The 16,223-nt window shown below is 44.6% G+C and overlaps 1 protein-coding gene across 1 annotated transcript in view; it reads right to left on the reverse strand.

Annotated features, from left to right (window-relative positions):
- Window positions 1-5,860: 5,860 nt before the first annotated feature.
- The window catches only part of TTC21A (tetratricopeptide repeat domain 21A), a 102,846-nt gene continuing 92,483 nt past the window's right edge, over window positions 5,861-16,223 (reverse strand). The window contains exons 25-29 of the mRNA XM_040433794.1: window positions 14,056-14,251; window positions 11,959-12,183; window positions 10,143-10,263; window positions 6,322-6,389; window positions 5,861-6,239 (exon numbers count right to left, since the gene is read on the reverse strand). Coding sequence (XP_040289728.1) covers window positions 6,162-6,239; window positions 6,322-6,389; window positions 10,143-10,263; window positions 11,959-12,183; window positions 14,056-14,251 — 688 coding nt within the window. The 3' untranslated portion in view covers window positions 5,861-6,161. The remainder of the gene's footprint in view (window positions 6,240-6,321; window positions 6,390-10,142; window positions 10,264-11,958; window positions 12,184-14,055; window positions 14,252-16,223) is intronic.

Consider the following 16,223-nt stretch of genomic DNA (forward strand, 5'->3'; position numbering starts at 1 on the left):
CCTTCCCTCACAAAAAGTGTAATACCAAGCGATCAAAAAGGCGTTGTAAGGGATCGCTCCCTCTCAATCACAGACATCTCGTCAGACAGCGGATTTAAAGACCAAAATGGTCATTTATTTTGGCACCAGCACACACAAAACGGCAAAACAAAAACCTGCCCGTCTGGGCTCTAACTAATACACAGTAGTTTTCACTGACTCACCTCTAAGCACAGGTTATACACAGGGTCTCAGGCTCCAAGCCTTAGCAGGTCTGCTCATTAGACACAAGTCCAGACCGGGAAGAGATCAGGCTTCCTCAGCCATCTACGGTCCAGCAGCCTCCAGGCTGTGACCACACCAGCACCCTTGGGGGGAGATGGTCCAGAAGTCCTTCTAACTCTGACCATGCGACCCTCTTTCTGTAAGCGTCACTGGGCCCCCCCAAAGTTCAGTCTTTACAAAGCCTCGTGGACCCTCTGTCCTCCTGGCTGAAACCACACAGAGCCACTGTAGGCCTCTTTCCAAGTTTTCTCTCTTCTGTCTGACACACAGAGGATTGGTTTTATGCCTCCTTGATTACAGCAGGCCTCATCTGCGATGACCTCCAGGTTATGGAGATGCCCTGGAATGGGGGTGGACTGGGAAGGTTCCACTACCAAACCTACCTTCCCAGTCCAAATAAAATCCAGCCCTTGTACTTAAACAAAATAGCTTCAGCAACTATGTTTGCTTAAGCCAGCGCCATCTACACCCCTTCCAGGACTTTTACTATACACATCACCACATATCCCCCCCTCTTCTCCAGACCGAAGGCATGTCACCACATCATACCATGCCCTCTGGAAGATGTGGCCAGTGTCACATTTTTTCCTTTATTCTGCCACACCCAGGCCAGCAGAGCTCGGTTTGTCACAAACGCCAACTTTCTACCTAGAAGATAAAACCTAAAGGACTCCGGTACCCATCTAATGGGCCAACACTCTCTTTCTACTCTTTCACAAGCGACGATGCTGCACTTTCGCACTTTTTGATCTTGGCTTTTGATACCACGACAGGCTCTACCTTTAATTTATCCTTAACGACAGTTCTTTCAGCATCTCTGCTTTCAGATTTGCTAGTTCTAGAACGATCAGAAGTTCCCATTCTTGCTCTTCCTTCTCTTCAGCAGTGGTTTCCTCAGATTTGGCGACAGTTTCAGAGTCCTCTGCTTCTTTAGTGGCTTTTTCCTCTTTGGCACACTCTCCTTCAGCCTCCTCTTTGGGCTCTGCAGCATCTGAGGATTTCTCCCACTCTAACTTATCAGCCTTAGCTTCTTCAGCCTGGCGCTTCAACTGTTTCATACGAACATTATTTTTCTCTGCCTGGTCTTTATACTGTTCAGCATTGCACCTTTTATCTTCCAGTTGCATTAGCACGTCCTTCAGCATTTTCTCTGAGCGACGGACTTGTTTATTTGCAGCCTGTCTTTCTTTTGTTTCAGTATCAAGCTGTTTCTCCAGTTGTGCGACCTTTGCTTTCAAGGCCGTGATGGATGCTTTGAATTTGGTTTCAATAGAGTCTTCCAATTCTTGCATTTTTTTTAACTCCTTGTTTTGTCACTCCAATTGCTGACGGGCATTCTCATTCTTCTAAGCATTACTACGTTCTGCCGTAAAGAGGACCTTTCACTTGTATAAACTATGTGAACTGAGTATGCTGCCATATAGAGCGGCGCCCGGGGATCTCACTGCACTTACTATTATCCCCGGGCGCCGCTCCGTTCTCCCGTTATAGGCTCCGGTACCTTTGCTTCTTAAGTTATAGTAGGCGGGTCTTCCCTTGTCCTGTAGGCGGGTCTTCCCTTGTCCTGTGGGCGTCTCCTTCTCCTAGGCTGCAGCGCTGGCCAATCGCAGCGCACAGCTCACAGCCTGGGAGGTTTTTTTCTCCCAGGCTGTGAGCTGTGCGCTGTGATTGGCCAGCGCTGCAGCCTAGGAGAAGGAGACGCCCACAGGACAAGGGAAGACCCGCCTACAGGACAAGGGAAGACCCGCCTACTATAACTTAAGAAGCAAAGGTCCCGGAGCCTATAACGGGAGAACGGAGCGGCGCCCGGGGATAATAGTAAGTGCAGTGGGATCCCCGGGCGCCGCTCTATATGGCAGCATACTCAGTTCACATAGTTTTTACAAGTGAAAGGTCCTCTTTAAGATCAGCATTCATCTGGTCAATCTGGAGAGTAGCCTTTCTCAGTCTGTCATTGGCCAATTCAGTATAACCCTGTTGGGCTTGCCTTTTGGCCTGCTCTGCCGTAGCAAGCTCCTCCTGCATATAGATCATCTCCGCCTCCAGACTTTTAAGTTTCTTTTTATCTTCTTTAGATTAACTTAAAATATCATTCCTGGACGCTCTAGTGTCTTCCAACTCTCTCTAGTAATCCTTAATTTGCGCCTGCACTTTATGCAGTTGTTTGATGGCTTCTTATCTATTTTTGATTGCAGAGTCCATTTGTCCCCTAACTCTTTTAGATCCATGTCGAGCTTCTTTCTGGCTGCTACAGCAAATGAACGTTGCTTCCTTTCATCTTCAAGCTCTGCTTCCATTGCTTTTACTTGTCTAACAAGTTGTTTCTTCTTGTCTTCACTCTGCTCCTCATGTTTGCAGCTGTCCTGATATGCCAGGCCCCGCTGGTAGTGAGTCTCTGCCAGCAGTCAGTTATGCTCATCTACATGCTCCTTCGGGATGGTCAGACCTGCCAGGAAGTCTTCCGGTGCCTGGGTATAGTTCTCAGACACTATGCTGACTTCTCCCCACTTAATCAGGTTCATGTCCTGAACCTGCTCAGGCACACTTTCATGTGCCTGGTTCACAATGTAGGTCACAACACCTTTATCAACACTGCAGATGAGCTCACTGTGGAGACTGCTTATCTGCACCTGATACGTGTGGTACACCCTCTAACACTGCCACATGTTCCTGTACATTTATTACAGTGGGTTCCCCTCAGCTTTGTGCTACCAACATTATCAATCAGCATGGTTAAATCACATACATTTTTACCAGCAGGGGGAGCTTCTTCCCCGATCACAGCCTGCAAAGGAAAAGGGGTGTCATCATCATCATCATCATCACAATTACATATTTCACATAACTTCACATTTTTTATTGAGCCTTTTCTCAGTAACCACACCTGCTTAAGATTTTACAACAGTTTTGTCAACCTCAGGTTTCACTATCCTGCTTCCTCTTACACGGGTTAGCATAGGATCCCTGAGTTTAGCCATCCCAAAGTTACCTCTCACAACTGAAAATTCACTTTGCACCTTATCTGCACCATTGTTTTCAATGGTCATTTCACTTAGACCATTGTTTTCAATGTGCATCTCCCTCACAACTTCATTTAAAGGGATAGGCACAAGTTCTGCAGAAGTTTCTTCACTTGCTGCAGAAGTGTTTCCATTTCCCCACAACTTCCAGAATAAGGGGAAATCATGGCCCAACATTACATCATGCATGAGCATATTTGCAACTCCAACACATAGTCCGCAGCTACCAAGCTGGCATGTACCAGGCTCACCTGGCTCCCTGCATCCAACAACGCTTGGACTGCTTTTCACCACAATGTCACACATTTTTGTAGCAGTCTCTAGTCCCGGTGTCTTAACACCTACCGGCTCGGCACTTAGCAACTGCCGCCGACTCACACCACCGTTCACGGCTTCTGAGGTACCAGGGCACTGGTCAGCAACATGCCCAACCTCCATAGCCTTGCTCACTGTCACTTTGTCTGCTATACAAGCAATAACAGGAACGCTCTTACCCATTGACGTCACAGGCTTGGCACTCCTGGGAGATAAGGGTGCTCCAGGAACATTTTCCCCGAGGTCATCATCCTTTCCCTAGATCTTAGGAACCTCCGGCCCTTGGTTCCTGGTGCCACGATCACATGAACTAGCTTTATTTGCATATAGCTCCCTAACACGTGTTGGGGCTTTACATTCAATTTATTTACAATTGGTCACTAGGACCATTAATTGTCCCTAGGTTAACACGTGTTATTAAATATAAAATTTAGCATTTATTTCTTGTCCTTAATATAACTAGAACTCTAAAATTAAAATTATCAGCTATGCCTGCCTTGTAAATATTGATAGTCAGAGTAGGTCTGAATATTGGGTGGATCCACTAGAGGGCACTCTTCACTTATAGCTGTTTAGCTCTCTTTGCTTTTCTTATGGCATCGTCTGTGCTCAATTGGTGCACACTGTTGCTTTCACAGCGCGTACACCTCAGGTGCCTTCGTGGAGTACACTACTCTTACTAATATATCTACCAGACCTTTATCTAGGCTAGACATTTGCTTGCTAAAACACACTAATGTCACTTTCTGCCCCCCGACATGTTTCACCAAACACTTGGCGTCTTCAGGGGTATGGGCAGTGAAGCTTGATTTCAGATGACGGAGTGCTGACAGAGGGAGGTCCAGTGTTACCCTGCAGGCTCCCCTCCTGAATCTAAGTCCCTGATCCTGGCACCCACATGTGCAGGATTCCCATACACATCACTGTGTGCAATATCACATAAAAATTCATGTATTGTGATACCACTGTTCATTATTCTTGTTTTATGATATTACTTTGTGTCTTATTCCTGCTCTGTGACCATGATTAGTATGTGCATAATGCCTGCACTATAACTCCATTGTGACTATTATATCCCTGAGGTGGTATAATGTTACAGAGGATAACAGTACTAGGCAATACTTTTTTGGGCATCCTGTTATAGATTTTGCATCAGAGTCTAGGAACTTTAGGTTACATCCCTCTAGGAACCAAGGAACAGACTGGTGTCAGCGCACGGTCAGCATTTACGATGACATAACTAAAAGCACTCCAGTGTCCAGGTCCATGGAGGTACCCAGCCACCAGGCCATGGACCAGTACTAGGCTGTGGATCATCTGGTACTGGTCTGCGGGGAGCACCAGAGTTGAGCAGCGGGATGGGAACTATTGGCTCCTGTGTTCTGCCATTAAGCCTCATAGGTTGAAAGCTGCTAGATGACAGGCTGTGCCAGGTCAATGGTAGCATGATGACATCATCACGCCACCAGAGACCCGGAGCAGACCGCCTGTGCCGTAATGCAGGCAGCTGGGTCATCAGCAGCAGCAGGCTGGAAGAATGATGGAATGATGTGCACAGACAATGGGAGCGAGGTGAGTATTTTGTTCTTTTTTTTTTTTTTGTTTGTTTACTGGGGGGCACTATACCTAAAGAGGAACTACTGGGGGGGGGGGGGGGGGGGGGGGGTCTCTATATTAAAAAGACCCCTACTGGGGGGGGCACTATTTTTAACTCGAGCACTATATTTAAAGAGGCTACTATTGGTGTGCATTATATGTGAAGAGGGCGCTACTGGGTCATAGTGTAGCAGTATTATTTGGCCTTTATAAAGTAGCCATGTATTCTGTAATATACACTTCACTGTGATTTGTTATATGCGTTTTTAACCCCCACATTACACAATCCTAGTGCCCATCCCCACCCCCAGCAAAAATGATGTCTTGCATGAAACCGGTCCCTGGTGCAAAAAAGGTTGGGGACCACTGTTTAGCTCAGTGTTGTGAAGTAACTTGTCCTGCTGTGTGATTAGGACAGGTTTTGTGTGTACTGATAGGACGGCGGACATTTTATTTCTCCTAATCATTGCTCCCCATATCTAATGAAAAATATTTGGGAATATATTTATAAAAAAGTAATATTGAAGTATTTTTAGTTTCTTAATTCCCGGAGAACCACTTTAAGATATTCAGTCATTGCTCATACAGAATGAAAAATACATTTTTACAATCCACTGATTTAAAAAAAAATGAAAAACTTTTTATTACATATATGATTTCTTTGGTAACATTAGAATCGGTCATCAACATCAGGTCAATGTAAGTCCGACACCTGGCAACCCGCCGATCAGCTGTTGTCCGCAGCTGCTCCCTCTTGAATGGGAGGTGAGCTGCAGTAACCCGTCATGGCTGTGTTTCCAGCTCCATCCTCTGTTATTTCTGCTGTTGATGACTGCTAAGAACAGCGGATCGGTGCGGGTGCTGGGTGTCAGACCCCAACCGATCTGATATTGTTGACAACCACTTTAATACAAAAGGAACACTGTGGTATCCCGCCATACATGACACATGACATCAGACCATAGTCTAAGGCTTGAGGCTAGCTTGAGCTTTCTCCAGTATTTCTTTTTTCATTTTGGGATAAGTGGGATGAGCTTTAAGTACCTAGAAAACAATATTCGGTAGGTTATGTCCATATTGAGACAAGACGCTATAGTGAAAAGACCAGTCTGCACTCTGGATTTACCTTATGGCAGATGTCTATGGCATCCACATACTTCTTGTCCTTCAGAAAGTTGAATGCAAGCCTGAAACCTGGAACAATTATATGAGCAAAATATTAATTTATCAAGCCCTGCACGCCAGAATTCTGGCTTCAAAAAATTACAAGTAGGGGTTTTTGAAACCTTTTAAGCACTACACTTTTCAGAACCACCTTCAGATGTGGAGTGAAAATAGGGTCAGGATTTCATTTTCGTGTAGCCCTGATCCCTTAGGCATACTTTTACTGAAATAGGTGCAATCACATTGCTCTTACACCAACTGTATTATTACTGTCTGCTGTCTTCATAAATTTGGCGCAGGTGCGGATACCAACTCCAAACTAAAAACTAACCTCAAATACACCTACAATGATTAAGGGATGAATTTAAGAGGACCTCTCACCGCTCCTGACATGCCTGTGTTAATAGCTTTATGCATTCCCCATGTAATAACAATTCTGGAGCCTCTATACTTATGGCTCTATGTTGTGCCTTTCCTGTATTATCTCTACTAGAAGTTATGAATAATTGCTAGCAGTCTGCAGTAAGGGTACAGAGGGGTAGTAACCAGTTGGGTGGGTGTATCTGCACACACTCGCTCTATCCAATCAGTGCTGCCATTTTCAGACTGTGCAGGTACACCCCCCCTAACTGGTTACCTCCCCTCTGTACCCTTACTGCAGACTGCTAGCAATTATTCATAACTTCTAGTAGAGATAATACAGGAACGGCACAACATAAAGCCATAGAATAGCGGCTCCAGAATTGTTATTACATGGGGAATGCATGAAGCTAATAAAACAGGCATGTCAGGAGCGGTGACAGGTCCTCTTTAATATTCATCTTCATCTAAATCAGGCTTGTGTACTACTACAGAGTGTACTGTATATTTTTTCTGTAATAGGTAACACACTGCTTTCTATAACTTCTATAGTCTCCAGCAGAGGGAGTACTAATACAGGGGATGAGGCTCGGTACCTGATGTCTATTCTATATTTGTTACATTGAATATTTCCTGATCATTATTAAACAATATGTTATATTACACAAAGTGAACCTGAGGAATCACATAACCTAGTTTTACATTAATCCAGAATTGATGTAAGTAAACAGTTTGACACCTAAACTCATTTACACGCTGGAGTCAAAATCACAGCCTTGTCTGTTTCGGGGACTGCAAACCACGGACCTGCAGAACATATAGACACCAATCGCGTGCACCCCGCATCACGGTGAGGACCCATGGACATCAATTGATAGGACATGTCTTATTTTTGCTGTGCGGCCGCACGGACCGGGAAGCACATGGAAGCGCATGTACGGCATGGTGCGTTAAAGTTAGCTTGCCATGCCATACATTTACAGCATGGAGCGGGAAGGGGTTAAAATGAACTTTCCTGACTTACCTGTTTTACGAACATTTTTTTCTTAGAACTGTTTTCTGCCATTCCTATGTTACTCTTACTGGAAATATATGAATATATTTACAACTGGGCATTACCATTCCGCTTGTCAATAGAGCATGTCCCTATACTGACACTTCTCAGTGATCGGACTGTGTCACTTTCAGGGGATGAATGCCATCTCAGTGATTGGACATGACCCACTCAGAAGATGAATGCCAAAACCCAGTTGTCAATTGATTCATGTATTTCCAGGAGGAATAACAGAGTTCTAAAAAAAGATACTCCGGATTTGTCTTTCTATCCTAAATATTATATATGATTACTAAAAAAGACATGGAGTCAGGAGAACAGACGGATCCTCTTAAAAGGGAACCTGTCATTAGGACTGACTAAATATTCTTACTGTGTATCCTCCAATCATTCTGAAACTATCTTTGTCTAGGCTCAAAAGTATTGTATTTATGTAAGAGAACAACTCTGGAAATGGCTCTGATGATGTCATGACCAGACACCTCATGGAGTCACCGGGCCGTTGTTCTTCCTGAAAGGAGTCACGAGTCATCTCCCTGCTCTCACACCCATCTCGTTCTCCAAGGCCTCCCCTCTGTCTCTCCCACACCGCCCCTCTGTTTCCTGAAGATACCGGCATGCGCAGTGAGCACTTGAAGGTATATACACCTCTGCTCACTGCGCATGCTCATATGGCGGCAGTGTATCGAAGTCTTCTGCGCCGGCGTAAAACTTTGCTCGGCTGGCGCTGATGTCAGGAAACAAAGGGGCGGTGTGGGAAAGGCAGAGGGGAGGTTGGACTGACATAAGAATATCAGCTCTATAGGTCAGTCCTAATGACAGGTTCCCTTTAAAGGGGTATTCCGGTTACCATAAATGTAACTTATGTTTTAGACTAATTCATTATCAATAATTACCTAATATAATGTAAATTTCACATATTTACCGTTCAGTAGTTATAAAAGTAGTTTTCTGCCTTTGCTTCCCACTGTGTTTCCTTATAAATGACCCCGGCATCGACCTGTAGTTCTGGGCCTTTGTTAGGTCGAGCATGCTCAGTGTGCGGCTATCAGTTCTCTAGCTAAATGTCTTGTTAGTGCGCTGGTGATTACTGAGAAGAGGGGGCGTGACCGGACGGTCTATCAGGCAGCCAATCAATAAACCTAAAGCTAGGGATTGTGGGAATTGTAGTTTTGTGAGGGAACATCAGGCGCCATAGTAGTCAGTGTGTTGCAGGCTCACACAGCAGCTAGACAAATGGGTTCCAAGGTAAAATGAAGCTCCGGTTCGATGTATGGGTTCTGGTTGGGTCACAGCTGGCAGCCTTAATGCAGGTTTTCAAAAATTAAGTTACTTTACCGGAATACCCCTTTTTACGACATTAAAAGGGTTGCTCAAGATGAAAAAAAATCTCAGAAAACCCCTACAATTGTTTAAAAGGAATGTGTCATTAGAAAATGACCTATTGTTTAAATCACATTTTTTATGTTTAACGTATTATTTAAGAATTTTTGGTAATGTTATTTGTAATTTCCCATTTAAATATCTATATTTAAACAAAAACTGTTAAACTGCAGTTTTCCCACTGGCCACTATGACTAATAATAGGCGCCACTTCTTGATCTGCACAGTTACCTGCTTATCTGTCATTCTAATCCTGCCTGTAATGATATCACCTCTGTGTGTAGATAAGACAGGATCCACCATTCACAATAGGGAGAGCTTATCTATTCTTTCCCTGTACAATGACCTCTGCACAGGTCACAGAGCATGCAGAGAAAACTCTCCCATAGAAGTCACTGACGTCCCCTCCTGACCATTGCATCTATGGCCCATGGGGCTGCCGTAAAGCAGTTTTCTTATTGCTTTCTAAATGCTGTTAAGAACAGATGAGACAAGATGGCCGCCCCCATATTCATGTTCAGGAAATAGAATACATGAATCTGTCATCAGAACATAAATCAGATTAGAAAAAAAGGAGAGGTGTTGCTATCTGGTTTTAACTGGCAGATAACATTTTTGGTGACACATTTCTGTCAAGACAAAAACCATGATATTCTCACCCCTCTACTCCAGCGCTGTTCTCTGTGGCGCTGGTCCAGTGCTCCTGCGGCATGTGACTGCTGCAGCCAATCACTGTCCTCAGTGCTCTACATCTAGGGACGGTCACTGACTATATCCAGCACGTTACTGTGCATGTCACATCGGACATCCCCTTTAATCTTTTTTTAAGCTTATTTCTATATGATTAACCTCACTATAAGAGTGAAGTGGTCATCATTTTTACAGAATACTACACCATGAAATAGAAGAACAGAGGTGGTATAATATAACTGTTATCGGTTCTTGTGATTATTATCATAAAGCATCTACTACAGAGAAATACCTACCTACGGCCGGGCTGGACTGACTGCTGTACTCCCAGGCCAGTTTGTAGTTCTCCGCAGCATCTTTATAGGACTGTTCCTTCTCCATAATGAAGCCAAGATATTCATAAGCTTTACAGCAAGACTGCAATGTAAAACAGGAGTATTTTCTACTATGAGGACTGGATAATCTGACCGATAAACCATAGATCTGCAGGTTCTAGAAAGAACCAACAAGAGAAGATGGAGAATGTAGGGAGGAATTGATCAAGCCTTGCTCTCCAAAATGGCGCAGATAGGGGACTTTTTGGTGTCACTTGCGTAAAATGTTGTGACTCTTTGTGCACTGCACCTTCTAGTCAAAATCTCGTCAGGATTTCACAGTAGATCATTTTTGTCTCATATTTATGTGCGACTTTTTAAAAAGTCGTAAAAAAAGGTGAAACTCTACTCATTCCCCAGACGTACTTTCATTGAAGAAGGCACAACTTCACTGGACTTGCGCCAAATTTATTATTACTCTGGGTCATTTTCATAAATTTGGGGCAAGTGCATCTATCAACTCCAGTCTAAAAACGAACCTCGCATACACCTACAATGATCAATTCCCCCCACAGTGTACAGTAAAACATAAAAAGAGTGGTGTTATAGTGCTGTCGGTGTGGAAACTGAATCCGAATCACAAATGTAACATTGTAGAAACCGGTCTTTAAAGGGTTTCTGTCACCTGAAAAATGGGTATTAAGCTGGCTGACAGTAGCGATGCACATAACTATATTAGTGCCATCTCACTGCCTAAAGCCTTTATTGAGAAAAACCAACTTTTATAATATTATAATATGCTAATTAGCCTCTAGGAGCAGGGGGGGGAGGCGTTGCACCTGATCCTAGAGGCTCCATTTGCCCACCTCTTTTCACGCCCTTCTTCTCTTGATTGACAGGGCCAGGGCAGCGCTTGCTCTCCTCCCGCCGGCCGTGTCTGCAGTGTAAATCTCGCGCCATTCAGCAGTGAGGGAAGGACGCTCGGCAGCTGCTGGCTTTCTCACTGCGCCTGCGCAGAATACTGAACGGCGCGAGATTTGCACTGCAGACACGGCTGGCAGGAGGAGAGCAAGCGCTGCCCTGGCCCCGTCAATCAAGAGAAGAAGGGCGTGAAAAACCAGGTGCAACCCCCCACCCCCTTGCTCCTATAGGCTAATTTGCATATTATAAAAGTTGGTTTTTCTCAAGTGAGATGGCACTAATATAGTTATGTTCAGGTGAAATTAGCACATTGCTACTGTCAACCAGCTTAATACCCATTTTTCAGGTGACAGTAACCCTTTAAAGGGATTCTACAAGATTAAAACTGGACAGGAGGCTGTGTAAAATGAAAAAAATTAAATAAAACTATCCTATAAAATGTCTCACCTCCCCTGTGCTGGCGCTCCAGTCCCTGCCACTTCGATGCCCACTGGGCCTGCAAAGGTCATGCTCACATTATGCTGCAGCCAATCACTGGCCTCAGTGGTGCCGTTCATGCACAAGTCAATGATGAGGCCAGTAATTGAACTATGAACATGATGTCATCACTACAGACCCAGTGACGATCAGAGCAGAAAAGACTGGAGCAGTGACACAGAAAAGAGATGGGACGTTTTAAAGGTCATTTTTAAAAAAAAATATATTTTACACAGGTGCCTTTTATATATTCCTAATTTGGTTGTTATTTAGCAAAACTGCTGAAAAGTGGACCAGGCCTTGATGCTATATGTCAGATTATTGACGTCATTTATGTAATTTTCAATAAGTGTATATAATAAGGGCCCTGAGGATGTCTTTCTATGGTTTCCCCTCTTACCTTATTGTATTTTAGACACCGCTTTAACAAATCTGTTGCGATGTCATATTTTGCTGATTTAATATAAATGTCAGCAAGCAGCAGCCAGCTCTTCTCAAGATCTTCAGCGTCTTCTAAGGTCCAGTGAGCTTTGGACAACCTCTTTAGCTGGTTTCTTGCTCGGGGAATTTGCTTTAGAATCATGCAAGCTTGAGCTACTGCCAGGAGCGCGGAGACGTTCTCCTTCTACAACCACAAGTGATAACACAACGGTTTGTTGGTCTGTCCATCAACATCAAGAGGATTTTTACAAGAATGAAATTGGCTGTCACTTTTAATTTAGTTAAAGGGGTGTTCCATTTGTAGCAAGGTATCCCCTAACACAGGATAGGGAATAACGATTAGACCATTAGGGTGGGGGCCCCTGATGAGAACGGAGCAGCAGATCAAGCATTCATCACTATGGAACTCTCCCATGGTGGTTAATGGTGTGGTGGTGCACATGTTCATTTAGTGGGCTCCGTGGGTTACAGTGTCCCCGTTCTCATGATCGTCGAGATACCAGAGGTAGGACCATCACCGATGTAACTGAATCTAAGGGCTCATGCACACACCGTGTGCCGGCCGGGCCTGTATTGCAGCCTATGGAGTGCTTCCATGGGGTTTCTCTCCGTGCCTCTTGAATGGATCTGGATCCGTCTGCGGAATCTGCACGGATGTTGCCTCTGCATTGGGGACTGCAAATTGCGGTCAACAAAGCACGAACGGCCAGGCAACGGCCGTGTACATGAGCCCGAACAGTGATGCCCTATCCACTTGCTACCAGAATACCCCTTTAAAGGAACACTAAACCTAGAAATTAAAAATTCAAATAAAATTAAACAGGCAGCAATCCTTCCCCCCCAGTACTTCAGTCTGCAGGATTTTCTGCAAGGTCATGACACAGACAGTCTTGTAGAAATCCTGCTCATCTGTTCCATTTTCGGTGGAGGAAATGGGTAAGGGGTTTAGCTTAGCTAATAGATTTTATTAAACATGTTGAAAAATGACAGACCACTGGTTTTCTGAGAAATAAATTGGAAAAAAAACAACTAATATGGTTGTTTTCACTTTCGCAAACGTCTCAACAAACAGAAATCAGCCAATTTCCACCATTCTGCACAAAGATTAGTTTAAAGGGGTTATCCAACCCCTATGATGACTCCCCATATTGCCCAGGTCCCTCATATAGGTTATACTTACCCACTCCCCGGCACCCCCTGTCGCTTCTGATCCCCACTTGAGCAAATCAAAACATTGCGCAAATCAAAACATCCTGTCACCCACAATGCTAGGGAGGCTCGTCACCATTGCGGCCTGCTATTGGCTGCACCGGATGTTTTGATCAGCGCAACGGGGAGATGCAGCGGCAGCCATGCGGGGATCAGATGCGTTGTGGGTGCCAGGGAGCGGGGTAAGTATAACCTATATGAGGGGCCCGGGCATTAGGGGGGTCATAATAGGGGTTGGATAGCCCCTTTAATTAATTTGGCAAAATTATAGTTTACCCAAACTCTTAACGGGGTTGGCCCATCTTATAAACTGGTGGCATATCACTTGGATATGCCACCAATGTCAGAAAGGTGTAGGACCCACCTCTGGGACACGCACCTATCTCCAGATTGGGACCCCCAAAGTGTACGAGCAGCCACCTTCCATTCACTTCTATGGGAGTGCCGAAAATAGTCACGCATCGGCTCGGCTATTTCTGGAACTTTGGAACTTCCATAGAGGTGAATAAAGAAGTGGCTACGCTTGCACAGTGAGCTTCATTCACTTCCATTCAGTGTGCTCTCCATTCACTTCCATTCAGTGTGCTCTCCAGTCACTTCCATTCAGTGTGCTCTCCAGTCATGCTCGCTCGGTTCTTTTCGGAACTCCCATTGAAGTGAATGGAGAGCACGTTGTGCATGTGCAGTGCGTTCTCCTTTCGGTTTTGGGGTTTAATTCCAGAAATAGATGCTGGTCTCAGAGGTGGGACCCGCACCTATCGGATATGTGAGATGGGCCAAGCCTTTATAGAATTTAGCACAATCTTAACGAAAATGTAGAAATACCACCGACCACGATAATGATTACCTCGGTGCTAGCCATATCTGTTAATGTGCTGATTGCAGTTTCAATGTTGCCTTTGTCTCTGGTAGCCATAAGGCAATAACACTGCAGCATAGTTAGCTGGTTCTCTCCATGTGGTGTACGAGGGTGGAACTCCTTCAGTAGCTTCTCTGCTGTTCGAACTCCCAACTTCTCAGAATCCCTCTTTTCCCCTAAAAGACTGAATCAGACATTAACTTGATGAGAAAATGTACTCACTTGCAGTGTGGTGCTAAAGTACTGTATTTATTCTAATGACAACAGTGCAGCAAACTGCCTGACCCAATATTTGCATTTCGTTTATGGCTACTGTATTTCGTCTATTGTGATTTACTAAAATATAGTAAGATACCTATATGTATGTTGAATGCTCAGCAGAGCATACCAGCACAGTATTTTTTGTCTTTATTATCCCAGCTCTGTGCTGCACCTTTGTTTTGATGTTGCTGTGGCTTTCCGTGGGCAGGATTACCACGTAAAGCAGTGTTCCTTAACTCCGGTCCTCAGGGTCCACCTGCCGGTCATGTTTTCAGGATTTCCCAATCCTTATTATTGAGTAGGTGATATAATTAGTTTCAGTGCATCAGGACCACAGGTATTCATTCTGTGGGATATTCTCAAATCATGGCCAGTAGGTGGGCCCTGAAGACTGGAGTTGAGGAACACTGACGTAAAGGACTAAACAAAGGATTCATCTTCTCTGTGACAGACATTGCTCCTATTTACAGTTGCCTGCATAACCCTCTATTACAAGGTGTAAGGCAGAGCTGTAATTGTCTTCACATACAATACAGTTCTGCTACTGAGAAACTGATCTGCTGCCCAGCATGAGAAATAAGATCCGCTCCAGATACAGAGAAGGAGAGGGGAAAGCCAAAGGCATGTAATGTGCGGAATCCAGTTCTACAAGGAGGGCGAGATAGCCACATGTTCAGTGCACAGGATTTCACACAAGCAGTAGATAAATGCATGGTCAAGTGCCTGAAAGTATGGCATACAGAGGCATCTCAGCTTCTGGCATAGTATGAGCAAGTAACAAATCTTACTAAATGTAAACCTTTGGCAAATACTTTTTAAGTTTGACTTCAAGGTGTTTTCAAAGATTTTTATACTGATGACCTATCCTCTGGATAGGTCATTAGTATCTGATTGATGGGGGTTCGACACCCGGGAACCCCGCCAATCAGCTGTTTGAGAAGGCACCTGTGCTTCCTGTGAGCATCACTGCCTTCTCGCAGCTTACCATGCACAGCACCGTACATAGTATAGCGGATGTGCTTGGTATCGCAGCTCACCTATTTATTCACAGGAGCTGCCTTCTCCTACAGCTGATCGGCAGGACCCACCGATCAGATACTGATGACCTATCTATAGGATTTGGTCATAAGTATAAAAATCTCTGGCATACCCACTTCTCCAAACCCAGTGCTCTCCTGCCCTACAGGTGGGAGCCCTTCTTCTGCAATCTGCTTTTCCTTCTTTTCCACATCATATAATATTGATGAGAATATGTCATCAGGAACATCCACAGCTCCTCCTCTCTCTGCATCTTGCTGACTTTTCTACGACATGGAGACTTTGAAGGATGATTTGGAAGAAGTAAAGCCAGCAAAAGATGAGGATGGTCATCATTAAGACCTGGCCCCCTAAGGGGTGCAGACTAGTGTGAATCGAGCACCAAAGTGCTCGGGTGCTCGAGTAGAACACTTTGGGATGCTCGGGTGCTCTACAGAGCACCAGAGCACAATGGAAGTCAATGGGAGAACCAGAGCATTAAACCATGCACCCCCTGCTCTGAAGAAGGGAGGGTGTCTGGTTCACAGAAAAAGGTCAGATATTGATGGAAACACCACTGAAATGGTTCGGAAACAGCATGGGGAGGGTGTCTGGATGCATCTTGGACTCCCAGGTCGCTGCTGGGAACGATGTTGTCCGAGTAGTACGCCACTTTTACAGACTGACAATAATAAACACAAAACCGAAGATAAAATCGATTTTAGAGGAAAAATTGTTAGGAAACACTAAGTGAAAGGGCTGCCAAAAATGACAAGGAACCGGCACTACAATACACCCTTTATTACATATAAAGGAGGGCATCATACACACCCTTGAAAAATTATGATTGATGGCCTGCTGGTGACCCTCAAAAACAT

This window comes from Bufo bufo, chromosome 5 (assembly GCF_905171765.1).
Source record: "Bufo bufo chromosome 5, aBufBuf1.1, whole genome shotgun sequence".
NCBI lineage: Eukaryota > Metazoa > Chordata > Amphibia > Anura > Bufonidae > Bufo > Bufo bufo.